The 22,450-nt window shown below is 35.6% G+C and overlaps 1 protein-coding gene across 3 annotated transcripts in view; it reads right to left on the bottom strand.

Annotated features, from left to right (window-relative positions):
• LOC105180927 (calcium/calmodulin-dependent 3',5'-cyclic nucleotide phosphodiesterase 1) overlaps positions 1 to 22,450 on the bottom strand; it is a 215,567-nt gene that overhangs the window by 173,789 nt on the left and 19,328 nt on the right. Inside the window, exons 1-2 of one of the 3 annotated variants that reach the window (XM_025296616.1) lie at positions 21,380 to 21,661; positions 18,593 to 19,359 (exon numbers count right to left, since the gene is read on the bottom strand). The exons of the other annotated variants lie outside the window; for them this stretch is intronic. Of the exons in view, the coding sequence (XP_025152401.1) occupies positions 18,593 to 18,617 (25 nt within the window). The 5' untranslated portion in view covers positions 18,618 to 19,359; positions 21,380 to 21,661. Of the gene's footprint in view, positions 1 to 18,592; positions 19,360 to 21,379; positions 21,662 to 22,450 lie in introns of those variants that run through there. 3 annotated transcript variants of the gene reach the window in all.

The raw sequence follows: 22,450 nt of genomic DNA, 5'->3' as shown, positions 1-22,450 counted from the left end.
TCACCGCTATACCGTTAGCTAATTTTCCGTTTACGCCAATTAGATTATTAATAATTATATTTATAATTATTTTCATTATCACATTTATGGTGTATGCGCGCGCAGAATAATCACTAATGACAAATCGAAGTGATAACTTTGTTATCGATTTGTCCTTGTGACTTTTGGAACCCAATATTTATTACAATTTCAAATAATAAGCAATTCAAAACATGATATGCGTGAATAAATTTCGCAATTTTTATCTTTGTTTAAGTCGCAGAATTTTGTGACTTTTAACTGTAAACTCTCATCAAAATTACAAACCACGAAAATGTTAGTTTTTCAAGTTTGCGGTTGTTAATATTTTTAAATTTGTAATAGAATAAACGCGATAAATGTAACGATGAACTCAAAGTGGTACAATTTCGTAATGTGAAATACTATATCATTCAAACACTTGACAGCTTATATTGAGCAATCCATATCGATAAGAAGAAATAAGTTCGATAAGATAGCACCGAAGTGTTGGCTAAATTGGAAGCGTACAGTAAGCAGTCAATAACATGTAGTAAGAAACGAGTGAGACGTATAGTAAAAGAAGAGTAAGCAGTGATAGACATAAAGTTCTAAAATGATAAACAGAAGAAGAGACGAAACCGCAAGAGACTGAATTATTGTGACAAATTGTGACAAGTCACTACTTTGGGTATACTTTCTCTTTTATATTTACCATGATCGAATAAAATTTACTGATAACGATATCATTCAAAATTAGAGACTCAGTCAGATATTCTTACAATTGAGAACCATTAAGAAATTCTTATTAAAATTAGAGATACATTCGCCGAGATAGAGAGAATGAGATGCACATCTTTGTGATGAAGGATGAGTAACAAAGAATAAGATGCTTTAAACGTATATTTAAGAAACTGTTGAGTCATTTGGTCTGTTCTTTTCAGCTGCACTGCGGAACTAGTGCAATAAGTTAGAATGAGACAACTATATTTTTTCTCACTTTAACTTATTGCACCAGTTCAGTAGTGCAGCTAAAAAGAACAAACCAATTGCGTTTAGAGAAGACAAAAAAATGCCACGTAAGTGGACATTGTTGTAAAACCAAGCATCTAAAATAACGAATGATTTACAACTTGGAAAAATTAAAGCGATAACGGACAGAATTAATCCAACACGCCGCATCGACACGCTATATATTTATAAATAAAAGGAAAATCGCGAACACATACACACAACGGGTTGAAACATTTTAAAAGATTTACCACCGCAAAGCACACATGTGAAGGAAAGCTTCAATACGCAAAAGACAACCTTGTAGTAAATAAGCTCACAAGCTGTTGTAAATTCTTGGCTTGGAACCAGATGAAAACACAAAAGAATTGATATAGCTTGAATTTGTAACTGCCTAATGGATATAAATAAAAATTAGTATCAGTAGTTGGTAATTAACATAATATAAAAACAAAGAACAACAATGAAAGAAACAAGAAACAGAAAGCAAATATAATACAAGTAGTTTTGAATGTAATATACGAAAAAATAGAGAAACACGTGAGACCGATGAAGTCATAAGAGATTTGATCAAATTTTCTATTGACGATGATATATTTCCTCTTGAAAAAATAAATAACATACGTTGAAGATTTAACTTCTTCAGTAAAATTTGCAAATAGTAAAATATTAAAGTAAAATATTTGCGAAAGAGTCGTTGATATTATTATTCAAAATGTAGATAGAAAATACGCTAATTATTGATAAAAACAGAGTTAGCTCCAATGATCTTGACCTTGACATATGTTGTTGAAGTCATCTTACTGAGTAATCATCAAAAGGTTTTACCCGCCGCTGATTTTTTATTAAAAAGTTGTAAACAAAACAGGTTTCATAAACACCATATAGTTTTCCGACATTGTATGCGTTTAAAATATAAAAATAAATAATATAAGGGGTTTAGAGAAAACGGATATGTGTATATAAAACAATATCCATATATGCGCAGGACGGGAGGGGACCCCATCCCTTCTCACCAAACTAAATTAACTTAACCAATTAAACTAACCTATAATATTGTGAGTAATAAAGGAATAATGAAGATTAAGTTATTCTATTGAAAATCATCATAAGATAGAACATGACGAATAAATCAAATTATTATTGTATAATTGTACTTTGTAAAAGTTAGTTTATAAGAAAGCAATAAATATGAAAAACAGTACACGTATATACGCAAGGATGAGGCTAGCATTTCAAGCAATTTGGAGAATAACGCAAAAATCATTAGCTTCATATTTTTTTCGTTCAGTTCCCTTACTAAATTCGAAAATCATAGTCAAAATAGGCTTGATAGAAAAATCTTGAGATACATTTTAAACAAAACAAAGCAACGATTAATTTTATCATCTTGTGAAGCCATGCCAGCAAATTTCCTTTAATCTGTTTTTATTAAAATCGTGGTTTTTACTTCTATTGAAGAATAAATTAGATTTCTTTTTTTTTGTTTTGAATGGAGAGTTTACTTTTTTCTTCTTTTTAATGGCTGAAAAAGAAGAGAAATAAAGGGTATTGCACACGCGCACGAGCGCACACACGCATACATGTATACATAAATTTTAGAGCACATGACATTTCTTTTCTATTACTCGATGTGTAAAAATGATTGTTTCGTCTTTAATATCTTCAATTATCCCCCATCTCTATTTTATTGAGAATTAAAAATGAGTAATAAGTATGAAAGAATTTGGATATCGATTTTAACTGAAACGCACGAAGATCTCTAAAAATTATAATGTCCTATTTTCTTCATAAAGAAAAATATATAGGCTTAATATTTCGAGCTTATATTATAATTAAAATATTTTTCTATTTTTCCAAAATTTCTTTTATATCACTTATATACTGTTAATTTTTTCATATAATTAAAAGTATCTAAATTCGTAGATATTTATAATAATAACTAAGTGAAATCTATTCATTAAGTATTGTAATGTAAAAGTTGCAAAAATTAACTAGCAAAAAAATCAGTTATAGTTGAAATTATAATACATTATTTTAGACAAAACTATATATTTAGTACAAAACTAATATATTCACTTACAATTAAATATACTGCTTCAATTTAGCACAATTTAATTAGCACATTTTTAGTAACATTTTTTATTGTCAATACACAATAATAACTGTGCCTAATGCAATATCTCCTAACAAGTTACTAGAAATTCTTTTGTAATATCTAAAAATAAAAAATTGTGTTATAAATCAAAGTATTATAAATCATAAAAATGTATTATTAGTCATGTTATTTTTCTTATTGATAATCTAATTGCTGGGGTTAGTAGTGAAATAAATATGTAAAAATAAATCTGAGTTTTACAATGTTATGCAAAACTTCTTGTTAAATAAATTTTTATATAAATTAATTAACAAATGTTATATAAAATTATATTCTTGTATATTCGATTACAATATTACATACAACTTATTTATATATAACAAACTTATAAATAATATATTGTTTTAATGGCAATTCCAAAAAATGTAAAAATTATTGGGTATATGGGAATAAGTTTTCGCCCTTTTCAGAAAGATATCGCTAATTGTACTAATTTCGTATTTGATGGAACGACTATACTTGTGCTTTGAAGGTGTATTTGTAAACTTTGAATCGCAGTAGTAGACATTCGTTTGAAGCGTAAACATCTTTCTTTTCGCGTCGAAAATGGCAACATTTACCCCAACGAAGCGGGGAACATTTGCGGAAAGTGTTACTCCATTACTATATTCTGAAGAAAAGTGCTGCTGAAACGCATCGAATGCTTGTTGATATTTATGGCGATCATGCTCTGTCGAGTACCACATGTAAAGAGTGGTTCCGGCGTTTTCGAAATAGTGATTATGATGTGAGCGACCGAGAACGCAAAGGGGCACCTAAAAAATTCGAAGATGCACAACTGCAAGATTTATTTGAAGAAGATCCGAGTCGAACGCTCGAAGATTTTTTAAACGAGTTAAATGTTAATAGATCTACCGTCGAAAAACGTTTACATGCGTTGGGAATGGCTAAAAAATCAGGAAGTTGAGTGCATCAACTGAAGGAGAGAGACATTGAAAAATGTCTGGTGACGTGCGAGATGCTGCTTCAAAGACAAAAAAGGAAGGGTTTTCTGCATCGAATTGTCACTGGCAATGAAAAATGAATCTACTACGACAACCCCAAACGACTGAAATCATGGGTGATGCCAGATGAACCAAGTCCATCAATTCCAAAACGGAATATCCACGGTTCGAAAGTTATGTTATGTTATGCATTTGGTGGAATCAAAAGAGCATTATTTATTATGAGCCTGTAAAACCGTCTGAAACCATCACTGGAAATCGTTATCGACTGCAGTTAATACGTTTGAACCGAGCTTTAAAAGAGAAACGACCGGAATAAGATAATAGGCACAAGAAGATGATTCTGCTACACGACAACGCTAGGGCCCACGTTGCAAAACCGGTCCAAAAATACTTCGAAGAATTGAATTGGGAAATCTTGCCCCACCCGCCGTATTCACCAGATATTGTTCCTTCGGATTTCCACTTATTTCGGTCCATGCAGTCGGCCCTTTCTGGAGAGCGGTTCACTTCTCATAGGTATCGAGAATGGCTTAATGAATGGATCGAGTCAAAAGAACCTGATTCTTTTCTTCGAGGAATCCGTTTACTACTTGAAAGATGGGAGAAAGTTGTCCAATGGGGCTTCCAATGGGGGGCGTATTTTGAATAAAATCATTTTGTATTTTTTGTTTAAATAAACAACTAATTTGTATTTAAAACGGGCGGAAACTTATTCCTGTACCCAGTAATTTCTTTACATATTACCGAATTTTTATTTCAAAAACAGTCTCTTATTATTATTAATAACCATTTGGATAATTTTACTGAAGATGCTCTCAATAAGATGTCAACAATTAAAAAATTAAAAGAAACTAATCTAGATTCAAATAAGATTATTGACCTAATTAATAATTTAAAATTGAAATATGTAGAGGAGAAATTTGTTATTGATAATAACAACTTACTGATAATAAGAAATTTGTTATTGATAATACCAATATTAGAGATTTTAAAGATCAATTTGGTCTTACCAAAGAAAATTTTAAGCATTTTTATGATTACATAAAAGATAGAGAGAAAGAAGTTTAATGGCTATTTAATATACTTACGGATTGAACGAACTCAATCGTCCATTGCAGCACAATTTCATTGTGACCAATCGACTGTAGCTCGATTAGTCGCGCAGAAAGTCGTACAGATTTTTAAAATAATTTTATGTCATTATATTTTTGAAGATAAATAGCCGTAACATTTTGCGAGTTCACTCTATGGAAATAGATAATATCTTATATTCTCTAGCAAATAAAGAAGTCATTACAGGACGGCACATATCTTTCAAAATCCATTAATTTTAGTTTTCATAAATTGACTTTCAGTGGTTAGAAAAGAGAAATCTACAGCAACTTATGATCTGGGTTATTCTAAACGAACTTGTTGTTGATAATTTGGTTGTAACAATTTATGAACAGCGAATATAAATGATTTTAATCTTCTGGGAACAATTATGAATTGATGAATATGATTCAATCAAAGTCTAACGACGTTTTCGTTTTGAACTGAAAATTTAATCGAATGAAGAATAATCTCAAAGGTAGAAGTTTTCGAATTGAGATATCGACAATCTTCCAAAGAAAGAAAAACAATTCTCTACCAAGCAAATAAATATATCGAAATAATGTACGAAGTTCAATGAGTTGTTAAACGCATCAAGAGAAGACTCAAAGAAAATAAATATCATGCTCAATGATATCTTGCTCGAACATTATTCATTGAATGCGTTCCATATTTATGAACTAGTACCAAGATAGCTGTTGTTTTACATAATGCTTATGGTCCTCATTTACAATCTAATAATGATGACTGTAAAATAGCTGAAGCATTGCTCGCTAAATTAAACTTACGGAATGTTCTACAATTATTAATAGAAAAATGTGTAAGGACATGTGCGCAAGAAATAACTGTCCTGATTCCTATTTTACACTGAGAATAATGATACTTGACAGTTTCAGTTTCAAATTCGTGGACTTATATTTTATATATATATATATATATACCTATATTATAAATTAAACTGTTAAGATATTTTTTTAACGTTTGAGACACTTTGAAAAGTTTAAAAAAACATGAGGAGATCATTTGTTTAACGATAATTACGAATTCAAGATGACAAATGAAAAATTTCATCCAGATTATTTAGCTTTTAATATATTTAAATCTTTTTAATATATTTAATCTGGTTTAATTAGCCCTTTGCACTCGAGAGGCGACTAGCAGTCGCCACTGGGTTTCATGTTAGCTGTAAGTTGTTTGTCAAATATTCGCAAAATCGTCAAGAGTCATTTCTCGAGTGCAAAGGATTAAATTCTAGACGACTAGGGCAAACTAGTAACTCTAAATAATTTTGCGAATATTTGACAAACTTCTTACAGCTAACACAAAACCCAGTAGCGAGTAGTACCTCAGTAGTAAGAGTCGCTTCTCGAGTGCAAAGGGTTAATATATTTATATCTGGAAATCCTTATTAGTAAGAGCCAAAATGGGGTCTCGTTAAATTTCTCGTAAACAACATCTCAGCTATATTCTACTAGACCTCGATGAGAAAAGACTTGGGATTGTGAAACATCATTACTGTCAGTGTAAAATAGGGGTCAGCAGTCACTTCTTGCGCACATGTTCTTGCACTTATTTGATATATATAGGAATATGAAGATATAAGACACGCACTGTTTTAATCGTCTCTTTCTATCAAGTACACTAGTTAAAGACAATAAATATGAAGACGATGTTGACGAAGATTAAATAAGTATATGAAAATACTAAACATATACAAGTATATAAGATTTTAATATTTAAATAAGAATAAATATATAAATATGTAAATAAATATAAATGTGTGCATAATTTAAGATAACTCTATACTGCGTTGCAGGTTTCATATTCTAATGAGAAAAGATGAAAGCTTCAAAGATTAATCTTAAAAGATAAAAAAGACATTTAAAAATATATAATTAGCTATGACTATACAACTTTAAAGTCAGACCCGTAATGTCTGTTATAAAAATATAAGAAATGTTAATTTATGTCCTATATTCCACACAACACATGTTATCCTAAAAACGTCCTACAATAATATCCTGGAGGCACACAAATGTCCGCTGTTTTAGATCCTATCCTATGGATATCTCTTTCAATAACAATTTTTAGAAACGAAAAATTTCTAAGAAGGAACTAAAAATTACTGAAAAGAATATCTGTAAGATTTAAAACAGCGGACATTTGTATATTTCCAAGACACTGCAATATCCTAAAATGATATCTCTGAGATAAAGTGTGCTATGTAGGATATTATTCTGATCAATAGTGTACTATTTTACAGACGCTCTACGACAGTAGTCTTCACTATAAAATATCTTATTTATCTTCTAATGCAAGTAAAAACCATGATTTTAACAAAAACATATTGAGAGAGATTGGCTTGAAAACGTGATAAAAGTAACCATTGTTTTCTGCTGTTTCAAATATATCATATTTCAAAATTTTTTCCAGATATTAAGATTATTTCAATTATAATTATAATTATAATTAAGATTATTTTAATTATAATTTTCAGATTCAACGAGCAAAACGGGGTAAAAAAGATGAATCTAACAACTCCTGCATGTTCTCCAAACTGCCTGAAGTGTATACCCCCCTTTGGAAAATATAATGATTGAAAAAAAAATGATTGGACAAAAATTAGAAAAAACCAGAATTAGATATTTTGTTTGCACTTTGCACTTTGCAAACAAAATATTTAATTTTATACGCTATCACAAAAAAATTAAGTTAAACATTAAAATATAATTAGATACCATACTGATAATTAGATACTTATAATTAGATAGATAGATAATTAGATAATTAGATAATTAGATAATATGATTAAAGTAAAAAAATATGAGGACATGAGATAAGAGAAAGCAACGAAAGTATAATTATGATAAATATTGTAATAAACTGTTACATTATACGTAACTCGTATAAACCTCCTCTTTTATATAATATCACTTTTAAGAAAGACAAGTAAAATCTTACAAATATTTTCCGGTAGATTAATTCAAAGGACTCAATATCAAAGTATATTATTTTCTGCATCATTTAACGCGTAAAATGCAAAAGAAACATTAAGAACGAAAAAATATGTTTCATCCGATGATATACTACAATAAAATATAATCAAACATCAGGATTACATCTTATAGAATTAATTATAATAAAAATATGATAAATGTAACAATAATCTGAAGATAGTACTATTTTGTCGTGAAATTTCTTGTCAACTAAGTATTTCAAAGTTTTTAATTTGCAATCGCTATTACTATATATATAGAGATATATTACTATATATATGAGAAGATAAGAAACGCTTAGACGTTGGCTAAAATAGAAATATGCAGTAAACAATATACAATAAGAGACGTAAAGAATAAGCAGTAAGAAACGTAAAACTATAAGACGACAAACGGAAAAGAAAGGAAACAATGAGAGGCTGAGTCTCGTAGTGAGAAATTATTTTAGATAACTCTGACAAGTTATTATTACGTCAGATAATTTTGTTTTTTGTGTCTACCATTATTGAATAAAGTCTATCCTAACAATATCATACTTTTTTGTATATACATTTTTTTTAAATTAGTATTCAATTTTCAAATTAGGATTTAGTCGGATTTAAATTAGGTACTCTTATAACTGGAAACATTATCGAAAAATGGAAAATACATTTGTCGAAATAGAATGAGTGGGACATATGGCATAATTTTTATGATGAAATGAATAACAAAAAATAAAGCGCCATTAACATATGTTCGGAAAATTGTTGCAATATTGCTTTTTAGAAAAGTCAAAAGAATGCTCCGTAGTGAGATTGACAATTATAACCGAGCGATTAAAATGACGAAAAACAGAATTTAGACAGATTAACATGGTAAACAATTAAATTAATACAGTATTATCTGGCGCCATTTTAACGTTATATAAACCGTTTTTATGACAAACATAAAAGAAGAAAAGACGGAAACATTTCCAAAACTTTAAGTTTTTTTTTTTCGAAAGAAACATCAGAGTATAAAAGGAAATTAAAAGATGCACGAGTATTAATAATAAACGACGTTATAATCATTGCAAAATTCTTGATTTGAAACATGATATAAATGAACTAATTATTCAAATTAAGCAACAGCCTAATAGACGCCCCTGCGGAAAAACTTAATCTTACAATTATACATATTAAGCATACGAAGATCAAGATCAAAAAATATCACATGATGCTGCCAAATCGCGGCACAAGTTTTTTTATAAAGAATAAAGGAAATAACAACAAGAAAAAATATCTACAAGACTTTAAAGGTTTTTTCTTTGAAAAAAATGTAAAGATCAGAGTATAAAAGAATATTGCAACATGCATTACAATTGATGATAAGTGTGACCTTATAGATTGCTGTGAAATTCTTGACTTAAAATATAACATAGATAAGCCAATTATTCACTTTCATAATAATTTACGTCTTCTATAATAGATGCAAACACATTGATACTTTATCAATCTATAATTAAAACAAAAGAACAAAAATGCCGTTTGCAAACTTAAAGATTTATGATTCCCAATAGCCAATGCAAATAAAGTATACTCAGCTCAATTCACAAATTGTACACTGCAACTTGCTGATAATCTCACGCACGATAAAGAAAAGAATAAAAAAGTATAGATGAGGAACCAATAAAAGATGAAAAAGATGAAAAACTGGCGGTAAAGGATTTAATGAAAATAAACCCCAATATAATACACAAGAGAACAAACACATGCAACTGATAGAGATATAAAAAGTTTTATCAAATCTTTTTGATGGCGATGATACAAATTCTATAGAAAAATGGATAATAGACATTGCATGTATAGCAACTTGACTGATGTTAAAAGAACAAAAAATAAAATTGATTATCAAATTGCTGACAGGATTAGCTAAACTCTGAGTAAAAAATAAAGACATGAAAAATATATGTACATAATTTGTAAAAGAAGTAACATAATACAACTTTTGATAAGGCTATTCTTAAAGGAATGTCCAATAAAATTGAAATCAGTCGATTACACACAAAAAGTTGGCTAGTCGGACAATGAAAATACTATTCAAACTTTGAAAAGACCGAACAAGATGAAAAAGTCAAAAGTAATCATTCCGTATGTGATAAATGGCACACCGGATGACATAAACAGAAAAGCTGTACTATGTAACCATAAACTTAAAAAACTTCATAGAAAAAGTTTTATGAGACTATCCGTAAATAGGAATAAAAGAAGATGAGAGGTTCGGAAGAAGGATGACTCTGCTCTGTCTAAGATAAGAGAATCATGAAAGAAATGAGAACCATCGAAGAAAGCAAAACAAAAGAGAACTCAGAGACGCAATATCACAACTATGACGAAAAAATCGTAGACTCCAAGGAAATTATTCGTAAACAAAAACACGCAAGATCAAATTTATTTAAATTTATGCGAAATTGTAAATCGCGGAATTACGAGCGTGATTCTAATAGAATGCGATTCTGTATCGTAAGTAGTTTAAAACTTTTATTTTACTTTTTTTACGGCTACGAAAGACGCTTATAGACGTTGCGCAGATTGAAAGTGTACAATTAAACATGTACACTTTTAATCAATCGAACAATGTAAAACGTAAAAATATGATTCTAATATCGTAAATGTAATTCTATATCGTAAGCTGTTTAAAACTTTTATTTCATTTTTCTTGTAGCTGAGAAAAACGTTGCATAAAAGCATAAAAGCTGTTTAAAAGTGCACAATTAAAAATGTACAAAAATAAAGAAAAAGACAGGAAATGATTTTTAAGGATGAAAGACGAGAGAAGTGATGAAAAAATCAGAGCATGAGTATTATTAAAACAGGCCGTGATGAGCCATTGCACATTGTGTATAACATATTACTTATCTTTCATATTTATTACTAACTAGTAAAGTCTATACTAGTAAAATCATACGTACAAATATTCTCAAATAGATTATTTTTAATTCAAAGAACTCACTCAATTATATCTTGTCATGAGAGATTTATAATTTTCCTAATGAGAACACACACACACACACACAGTTAAGAAAAAAAAGAACTTCTGCATGTTTTATATAACATCTGTTAAGCTACAAGCTACTACAAACGCCATGTTAACATCCTCATTAACGTATCAATTATTTTAGTCGCGAAATATGCAAATGCATGTGGGTATTGCGCATTTGCAGACTGTCAATCACACGACGATAATTATGTTCACGATTTATATGCATTTGAATAATCCATAATCATGTTTCGAAACATGCAGACTCTCCGGATAGTGCACGGACTAAACAGATTACGATACAAAAAGAATGACAATTTTAAAATCTGCTAAAAGCATGTTGGAAACCTATGGCATATATATTCGATTGCTCAGAAAGTAATTTCGGTTTTTTTCAAATAGATGGTGTTAGCCTTTTTAAGCAGTTTTAAGCAGTTAACCTCATTTTAAACCAGAAAATTATTTTACATTTTTACGAGTATAACGCATATTTCAAGCTTCTTTTGAAAAAAAAAGTTGTTTTGGAATCTGTCAAGTTGTTTTTGTTTGGCGTCGCATAAAAAATGAAAAACCAACGTGAGCATTTTCGTCACATTTTGCTTTTTTATTACCGTAAAGGCAAAAATGTAGCGCGAGCAAGAAAAAAATGGTGTGCCGTGTATGGAGAGGATATGTTGACTGAACGCCAGTGTCAGAATTGGTTCAAATTTTGTTCTGGGAATTTGGACTTCCAAGATGCATCACGTTCTGAAAGGGCAGTTGAGGCTGATGAAGACCAAATAAAGACATTGGTGGACGCAAATCGTTATTTAACAACACGAGAAATCGCTGAGAGATTGAATTTATTGAAATCGACTGTGCATGAACATTTGAAACAACTTAATTCTATTTCAAAACTCGATATTTGGATTCCACACGTTCTCGAAGAAAGAAATTTGATTCGTCGCATTACCATCTGCGATTTGCTGTTGAAACGTAAAGAAAACGATCCATTTCTGAAGCAACTCGTAACTGGGGATGAAAAACGAATTGAAGCTCAAGGCACATCGGAAGCTGATATCCATCAAAAGAAAGTGATGCTCTCTGTTTGATGGAATTGGAAAGGAATGGTTTTTTCGAGTTGCTAACAAACAACTAAACGATTGATTCGAATGTGCATTGTCAACTGGACAAATTGAATGATTCCATCAAGCAGAAGAGACCAAAATTGGCGAACAGAAAAGGTGTTATGTTTTATCATGACAACGCCAGACCTCAAATTTAATGACTCGTTAGAAACTGTTAGCGCTTGGATGAGATTTGCTACCGCATCCACCACATTCACCTGATTTGGCACTATCCGATTATCACTTGTTTCGGTCACTGCAAAATTTTTTGGATGATAAAAATTTTGTTTCAAATGAAAATATCAAAAACCACTTAATTCAGTTTTTTGTCAATAAGGACCAGAAGTTGTACGAGCGTGGAATCATATTATTACCTCAAAGATGGCAAAAGGTGTTAGAATAAAATGGTCAATATACTTAACAGAATAAAACTTTTCTTTCTATTAAAAATATATAATCTTTTATTTTCATGCAAAAAATCGAAATTATTTTCCGAACAATCCAATAACTCGTTTTATACACAAATTGTAATTTATTTCACGTGTGCATCTTTCCCTTTAACGCTCGACTTTTTTATAAATGTTTTAAGAATAAAATTTGAATATTTTCGAACTGAGGCTATAAGTTAGTGATAATAAAAAAAATATCAGAATTTTATATCTACGAAAAACTATCTTTCCAAGCAGAAACTACTCCCAGAAGCGAAAAATACGCCTGATCAGTTAAATTTTTTTTTATTTTAATAATTTTATATCATACCTAATAGTTGGAAAAATTCCTTGAAACATAAAACTCATATTCAGAACTTGATCTTTATTTACCCGGAATGGAATTGCATAAAGCATCGAGATATGCAGAGGGGAATTTTACAGATTTTGCAAATTATTTTTGTCCTGCTTTGATTCCTTTTCGAGTTGCACAATTGACAACTTCTTTTACTGTTTTCCTTAACAGGCATGTGCTTGTTGTAACACTTCCTGATGTCTTCGATCATTACACGGAAAATCAGCATCACTCGTTTACTTCTGAATAAATGAGTACATGAAGTTTCCGCTTTTCGTTTGTTGATTTCGTTAGTTTAGTTTTTTTATCGTTTGTTTTTTGTTTATTAAATATAACTTAAATATGACTTGGATCCTAAAAGCATATACGAAATGAGCAACCTATACAGAGAAAAATGAAGGGTAATCTATACGACATAACTCTGATAATCAGCTTGACATTTTTGAGCTGAAACTTTACTATATTTGTGAGTGAAGTTTATCATTCAGAGCGTCAAGGTTACTATTTCAAAAGAGCATCTTATGGATCACGATTTAGATAGTCAATCGTCTCTTCATTTTCCGCCGCATAAAAAACTGTAGGTCATCAGGTTTCACGAAAATAGGTTGATTTCTTGATTTTCATCCATATTGGACGATATTGTTCATATTGGATTCGCTATTTTGAATTTCTGTATTCTTTTAATTTCACATTTTGCATCTGAGAAAGCTTCCAAATGTATAAAATTATAACAGATACCATTCTATTCATTTATAGTGCACTTCTAGATGTCAGTAACAATGCTAACTATGCCTACTTGGAATTTGACAAAACATGTTATCATTAAAATTGAGCTAAAAACAGACTAAACCGAATCTACATACGATCTATATACCATTTTTTAGAAGAAGAATTCACCTTTACAGTGGTGGTGTAAAGAAAACCAAATATCTCCTTTTTTGACCAAGTTATGGATTCTTAAATGCGTTTCTGATAACTATAGTTACCGATAGGCGTTAAAAGGTTAATATCTATTTCAAAATGAAGCTAGTTATTACTTCATTACACGAAATTTCATCAGGAGAAGACGCGGTGACTTTAATTGCAATGTTATCTCGATAATCACAGTCACGTTAATTGCACTTAGTTAGCGCGAAGTATAATATTAAGGACGCTCGGCAAACTGATACTTTATACGTGAAATTGGCTGCTATTAATTCGTGTACTTTGAACGATATCTCAGCGCAGCGTCTCGACGTTTCGTACCGCTTCGATATCGTGGAAATAAAGTTTCAGTTACACGGAACTTCATTATCAAGCAGCGTCGTATATTCGGTATCTGTGTTAAAGCTAATGTAACGCTCGCGGCACATAAAATCCTATTGTCTGCTCCGTTCATTCGCACACTTCTAACTCGCGCGAGACGAGGCGCGTTAATTCGATGTTGTGAGAATTGAGCGACACAGAGGGCTTGCTTGGAAACTTAATGCAATGAGCGCACCAAGACCGCGGTTAATTGGAGCAACCTCGAAAACTCTCGGTGTAACATCTCACCGGCGCTTTCCCGCAATTATCGAAGTCCCACTGCAGTTGCCTTTGTTCCCGCGAAACGAATTACAGAGATATCACAGACGCCATTAGCACGGTACGCAGTATTTACTTATTACCCTCGGCGCGACGTTAAGCTAAAAAGCTTGTTCCCTCTCCCCCTGAGAGTCGGCCGACATTGCCCGAACTGCAGAATTTTTCGTAAGAGACGGAGGCCACGGATCCACGCGGAATCGCGCACCTGCAACTTACAACTATCGACAGCCCGGCAGACCCCGAGAGAGGGAAACCTCTTCGAGTAAACTCACCGACGGACACTTGGATTGGAAATGTGGAGGTGGACTGAAATGTCAAGAGCTCTCCGCCACGAGTCGAAGCCCTTAACCCCTAACTCAAAATGACGAAACTATTTTGCCATGTTAATCCAGTTTTACTCTATTTCAGGAATCGCCTCGAGAGAAATGACCCAAGATCCACCGTGCACATTGATCTCGCAAATTTGCAGAATGCATCGCGTGAATAATGCTTGAAGTAGGAGCGTGATTCGCACGAACGTGAACCGATACAGGATAACTGCGTCCCGAAATAGTAGAAATAGACAGTATTAATAATATTGCTATTGAAAGCAGCATAAGTATTAATCGTTCCAAACCCCTTAGTAAATAGTCAGCAACGCGGAAAATTCAAGTGCATTCGCAGTATCGTGCAGTGATTAGTAGAATAATATAAACTATCTGAATGTAAAAATTGAAAGTGAATTTCTCTAACAGAAATTTATTGCTGGCTATAATAAATCAGCCAGTGATAATAAGTAATTTTATTACTCGTGCGAGTAACTTTATTCTCATATGAATAACAAAATACTTATTATCACTGGCTAACTTAATTAATTTACTTAATTAATTAATTATAAATTAATTAATTTTTTACTCGTACGAGTAATAAAATTACTTGTTTTCACTGGCCAATTTATTACAACTAGTAATAAATTTCTGTAAAGTTATGAAAAAATGGGCCCAAACATCAATTTCACTTGATGCGCAAATTTTATTGAAGATAATTTTCAAAGTTGGTCATCATCAGATGATGAAGAAAATATTTCACACGTTTCATACATTTCATTCGTTTTCACTTCTGTCAATTACCGTCTATTTTACTAACATTTTTTAAATATCTTATTTATATAAGTCTAACATAAGTTTTAACAGCCAAACGCCATTGCTGAACTTGCACTACCTCGGGATAATAAGGAATTAGTCAGAAGTCGGTCATTTCCTACATAGAATCTATTTTCATGGAAAACAATAAGTTTTACTATCTTGCAGCATATTGAAAACTATATTGGAACCATAACGCAAAAATGGTACTATTAGTACTATCAGCGTATTTCGAAACGGAGCCTGTGTATCCATTTGTTCTCTCTCTCTCTCTCTCTCTCTCTCTCTCTCTCTCTCTCTCTCTCTCTCTCTCTTTCTCTCGAATTGCATAACCGACCAATGCGTGTCACAGCACACTTATAGAAAAGTATTACTAGCTGTAATAAATTGGCCAATGACAAATAATTGTTGTTCAGTAATTTTATTACTTATATGAGTACTAAAATTATCAGCAACAATAATTCATCACTGACTAATTTTTACTAATACTTTTTTATGATACATTTTTATTATTAATTTTGTCATTTTATTTATTTTATTTATCTTATTCAATTTTTTTCCATTTTCATAAATTTTATTTTACTTTTTTACTACTAGTAATATTTTTTTATAAAGACCGTCCCAAACAGAAAGCGATGTATCACCGTACTCTTTATATCATGGCGAATTGTAGAGATAAGGCGGTCTGTTTAGCAGAATCGCGGCAACTATCCGATCCGAGAATGAATAATAGACGGCTCCATTAATCATGACCGATTTTCTGTCACATTCACTATTTCCATTCCCGTGCTCCTGGTCAAACGGGCGTTCGCCCGCGAGAAGTTCAAAGTAACGTATCGCCGTTTCTCGACGTAGAGGATATCAAAAGTACAATACATATTTCACGACGCGTATATCGCGCCGGCACAATTAATAATACACGAATGACACGAACAGATTACTTCATCGTCCGTACGCTTTATCGCGTATTCTGCACGCGATCGGACCAAATACACCGATTTAAAAAATAGCTTCGGTCAAAAGAACAGGCTCCAGCTGACCGAGCAAAACGCTCGCGAACGCGAGAGACAATCGATCTATTTTCACAAAAAGGGGAAACTGTGACACCTGCGGTAATCCCGATAAAAGTTGCTGTCCTCTTCGACAGAAAACGTGTTACCGATGGAAAATGTCACCCGTTATACTCGGCCCCGTACGACCCGGCACTTCGAGCCTCTTCGGTAGCATTTTGCCGGACGTAACATCGATCAAAACGCTACGCCCGCCCGCCTCCGTGGAATTGTGAAAATCCCCTTCGGGCGACCGCGGAGCGATCTTCGCCCGAGCGCGAACTTCAGCAACAACGGAGATGTACATAAAGATCCGAGTCGCGTGTGCAAAATCATGCGAGCTAATTCCGGAAACGAGTCTCGTCGAGAGACGCCTCCGATTGGAGGCGATGACGACATTAGTTCGCCATTACTGCAGGCAGATCGGAAAGCACGACCTGAAAAGCACGAACTATCCAAGAGCTTTCTCACGATCACGTGCTTCAGCCGGCCTCATTTACAAGTCTAAAATCCTCGCAAACAGGAACAATAGAAATGTTACATATTATTTGAGAATTCGTGGACCGCGTTCGCTCGCGTTTCAAAAGCCAATACTCGCGAAACGTTGCAAAGTATTCTTCGCGCACGTCGAGCGACGTCGCGCGAGAAAGAAAGAGAGAGAGAGAGAGAGAGAGAGAGAGAGAGAGAGAGAGAGAGAGAGAGAGAGAGAAAGAGAGAGAGAGAGAGAGAGAGAGAGAGAGAGAGGAAAAGAGAAAAAGAGTCACTTCAAACGTTAAAAAGAACACCTGACCTACAACAAAATAGCTGAAATTTTTTAACTCACGGAGGAAATTTCCCAACTACCTGCGGGGGATACGTTAACCGAGTTAAGCACTCGATTCCGCTGCACTAACTACACGAGTTCCCGCGAAATAAAAACAATGAGATCTCCCGTGCCGCACCGTGACGAATGCAAAAAGTATCTGTCGAAGCGGAGTAAATTCCCTTTGGGAAAGAATATATGTTACGCTGAAATTTCAGGGAACACGAAATGCGAGAGGAAACGAGAGGAAGAGGGAGAAGGAGCGCATGTACGTGCATATGAGAGACAGAGAAGAAGAGGAAACCTATCTTTATTAGCCACGTGACGGCTCGAGAGAGAGAGAGAGAGAGAGAGAGAGAGAGAGAGAGAGAGAGAGAGAGAGAGAGAGAGAGAGAGAGCGAGAGAGAGAGAGAGAGAGAGAGAGAGAGAGAGAGAGAGAGAGAGAGAGAGAGAGAGAGAGAGAGAGAGAAAGAGCATCGATAGTATTCGGAAGTGAGAACGACATCTGAAATATCAGATAACCAAAAAAGTTCGTGCGGTTTTGCGCATTAAAGATTGAACAACGGCGGAAATTCTCAAGAAGAATTTTGTAATTGAACAAATAATTGATAATTCTTCGTTATCAATAACGTGGCGCATCTTCAAGTGATTCATCTCGCCGGAAGAAAATTTTTTAATCCACTTCTGTGTGCAATGCGTTCTTTTAGCACAATACTAGGCGTGTCTTATGACGTGCTTCTGCAGCTTTCGAGCCGAATTTAAATTCATAAAGCAACACGATTCAACATTTTCAGAGGGTGAATAATCGCAAACCAAGAGATCACGTCACGACAAAGTTCACCAATTAACCGACGACAAATCGGTACTGTATGACACACGCAAACACACACAAGATTCGACAGCTCGTTGCGAATCCAACTGAAACAAAAACCGCATCAACTTTCTCGTTCGCCCCTGACAGCTCTCTTACCTTGTACATGTCTGTCCTTGTCCATTTCTTTCGTGAAGAGATGAGAACCAGTGTACCACCACCGTCTCTCCGGATCACTGCATCATGAAACTTTCCAACTACGAGCAATCTTGGGACGCGAGTGTGTCGACCTTAACGATTGCTCGAAAGGTGTGCGCATCTGTCGCGAGAACTAATCACCGTCGCGGAGGCCGCTACTAGTAAGAAAGATCCAGCGCGCGCGTTACCTGAGGACGATTCGCCGCGGAGTGCGGCCCGCTCCCCCCCTCGTTCGCTCTCCAACTATTTAAATCCGAAATCAATGGCACCATCGGCACCGCAAAATGCCGGGCCGATGTGAGTGCGCACTCCCGATTCGCTCGCGTCCGTCGCGGCTGTCCCGTTCGATAGATCACAAATTAAACAGCGCGACGCTAGTCGCGCGAAGAGACTCGCTTTCTGTCGCGGTAAATTCGCGAAAAAGTCGAATCCCCCGCGTCGAGTCCAATTTATCGTGACACGTGCGCGCGCGAGCGCGCTGACCGGATCGCGATTACGCGGACGAATTTGACGTTTGCGTGGGATTCTCTCTCTCTCTCTCTCTCTCTCTCTCTCTCTCTCTCTCTCTCTCTCTTTTTCGACACACTCTTCCGTGCGATTTCGCGATATTCTTGCTCAGTGTCAGTGTGCTCTCTCGTCTCTAACACTTAGATGCGGAAAATTGCTAATAATTGTCCTGATCGCTTCTCCAGCCGAATATCGGAGCAATTGCGGAAATCGAATGCCAACTACATGTCATGGATAATATTCTTAATGACACAGACACACACACGTATACCCCCGCACGCACGCACTTTTCTCTCATTTCCATTCGCTCCTATTTCTCGCCCTTTTTATTTTTTACTACCGTGGATCGGGAAAAATCGATCATCAAAGGAAAATGAAAAGTGATATTGAATTCACGATGAATTTCGACAGTGTATTTTTTCACGTTTCAACTGAAATTGCCGGACAGACTGAGGGAAGACAGAGAAGGTCGCTGTGGATACTATGGCCGAGAAACTGTGTTCGAGCATAGGCGCTCTTAATTTATGTCACGTCCCGGCGAATTACTAATTTGCGGTGAGAAACTGCCGTTCGATCGGCATTTCTGCGCGCCTACTACTGTAAGAGTTGGGAAACAGTTGCAGATCATTAACGAGAAGCCGAGGGGGAGACCGTAAGGCGGACCGAATTGGGAGCTGCTCGAGGGAACGGTCTTCGTGCCGTGGAAGTGAAGGAGACTTGGAATTGGAAACGTGCGTTTGGCATTTTCGGGAAAAGTTGTAAGAGAAGTGAAGAGAAAGAGAGAGAGAGAGAGAGAGAGAGAGAGAGAGAGAGAGAGAGAGAGAGAGTCTGGAAATATGTACATAATTTTCGGACTCCTCGCCCAGTGAAAAATCTTTCCGGGATACAAAAGTCGTCACTGTTAATTTATTTACGTCAGAGTCTCCCACGAATTTGACTGAAGAGCGATAGAAAATTATATTGGAAAATCTATTATAATATCGGCGATGAAACGCATGAGGGAAAAATCGAGCGATTTATGTCACTGAACAGAACTGTGTGTGCACAAAAAATTGAAATTTCTTGTCAAAGACTTTAAGTAAGTCGCGAGATATAAAAGCCGTAATACATACATATATATTTATATATATATACATATATATATATATATATGCATATATACGCGCGCGCGGCTAATTCCTAACGGATTAAAAGCGGGACTTGGATTAAAAGGACGCAAAAGGAACACGAAGAGAAACGACACATGTGGGCTCTTATGTTACAATTGGCAAGTAGCATTGCTCTCGCATGCGATCCTCTTACGGGCGAATCTATCGTCAACCGTCCCGACGCGCTTAAAACGCGCGATCTCGAAAACGCTTTAAAGAGATAAAGGCAAGAGCGAGACCGTAAAACACGCGAACAGCACGCTGTTGTGCAAAGTACATACGGAAATATCTCATAAAAGAGAAACATCGTGCATTATGAACGTTTTTATATCCTCAGGTAAGCCCTCATAACCAAAGCAGCTGAATGGAAATTCCCTGAAATTCTCCACAGTGACTGCGATGAAGAAACACGAAAAGGGAGAAAATAATGCGACGACGCGCATCGAACGAACGAAATCGGCCGGAATGTCGTTTAACCGAAGGATCAGATAATCGAGAGACAAACTGGCGTCGCGACGCGGAAAGGAGAAAATATGACAGGATAACGAAACTGAGGCGTTCGAATCGACTCGCACGAGACTCGCGGCAGATGCGCGATCGGCATTTCAATTTTCCGGTACTGGCTTCCGCGATTTTTAATCGGAGGCAGTGAGGAAAGAATAGATAGCGAGCGAGAAGGAAAGAAAGAAGCAGAGAGAAAGAGAGAGAGAGAGAGAGAGAGAGAGAGAGAGAGAGAGAGAGAGAGAGAGAGAGAGAGAGCTAAAAAGAGGATACGACGAGAGCGACACACGAGAGACTCGCCGGTTTTCACTGGGGTGAGACGAAGAGGCGTTCACAGGAGTGTTGGCGGGGTGCGTTCATCGGTGCCGGGACGACGAAAAAGAGCGAACGAAGAGGATATGAGGAAGGGGTTGAACAAAGAGAGCGCGATGAAGAAAACAAGCACACTTCGCACGCGATTAGCACAGCGGAGAAAAAGCGGCGCGCGAGGGCGGCGCGAGGATGACACGAGGTAGGTTGATGCATCGGACGCGTGCGTGTGCCGAGATACGTGCGTTCGCGCGTCAGCGAGTGTTAAGCGTTTTTCTGCTACCCGGCTGCCCCCGATGCGGGACGCGTGATGCCTTCCTGTCCCGAGGACAAGAACGGCCTGGACCCGACTACGACGAGCCGCCGTCGTGAAGTAGGTGTACTTCGACGGAGCGGCGCTGGGCTACTGACGGTCCTGACAGAGAGAGAGAGAGAGAGAGAGAGAGAACCGGCCAAGCGGGACGCGGTGAACGACGACGCCACGACGACGACGACGAATCCCGCGAAAACCTGATATGCGTGCGCACGATAGCACGCGAATCTCTCCGTTCGGGAGATCAGCGGACGACTACAGTCGATCCTCTCGTCGTCGTCGTCGTCGTCGTCGTCGTCGTCGTCGTCAGTGGAGGCAGCGGCGGTGTCGACGACGGGGTGCGGATCGTATACGTACGAGTAGATCGTAGATCCTCACAAGAAAATCGCGAAGAAAAAGAGAAAGAGAAAGAGAGAGAGAGAGATAGAGAGAAAGAGAGAGAGAGAAGGTTGGGCTTTCCGAGAGCAAAAACAAACGGGATCCGGAAGCATGACAGAGTTCCCTTTTTACAACTACGTCGAGAACGAGAGGGAGTTATGCAGAGGATATATGAATGGCGATGGAAGTTAAATAGAGGGAACGGACTGACGAGAGAGAGAGAGAGAGAGAGAGAGGGAGAGAGAGAGAGAGGAGAGAGAGAGAGAGAGAGAGATAATTTATTCACTGATGATCGCGCGATAATAATGTGGGTGTTCGCGTTATAACGGGGTCGAGTGAGGTGATCGAAAATATCGGATAAATGTGGAGCGACGTGATACCGAGAAGAAAAGTGATGCTTGCCGCACACAAAACCGGGGATATGAAATTACGAAACTTCCAACAGCCGTTTTTGTCTGTGGTCGATCACCGCGCGGTCCTGTCTATTTAAATCCCAAAGCTCAAGTCGGAAATCGCAATTTCCTCATGTGACGCAACGACAAAGCGAAGACAAACGATTCATATGCAAATAAAATCGAGCTCGAAGAAATCGAGCGAAGCGACCATGACGTGAGTGCATTGAGAAAAAAAGTTGAGTTAACAAAACACCAGTAACCGCAACAA

Source organism: Harpegnathos saltator, unplaced genomic scaffold (assembly GCF_003227715.2).
Source record: "Harpegnathos saltator strain DR-91 unplaced genomic scaffold, Hsal_v8.6 scaffold15, whole genome shotgun sequence".
NCBI lineage: Eukaryota > Metazoa > Arthropoda > Insecta > Hymenoptera > Formicidae > Harpegnathos > Harpegnathos saltator.
This window is presented reverse-complemented; position numbering and strand designations above follow the sequence as displayed.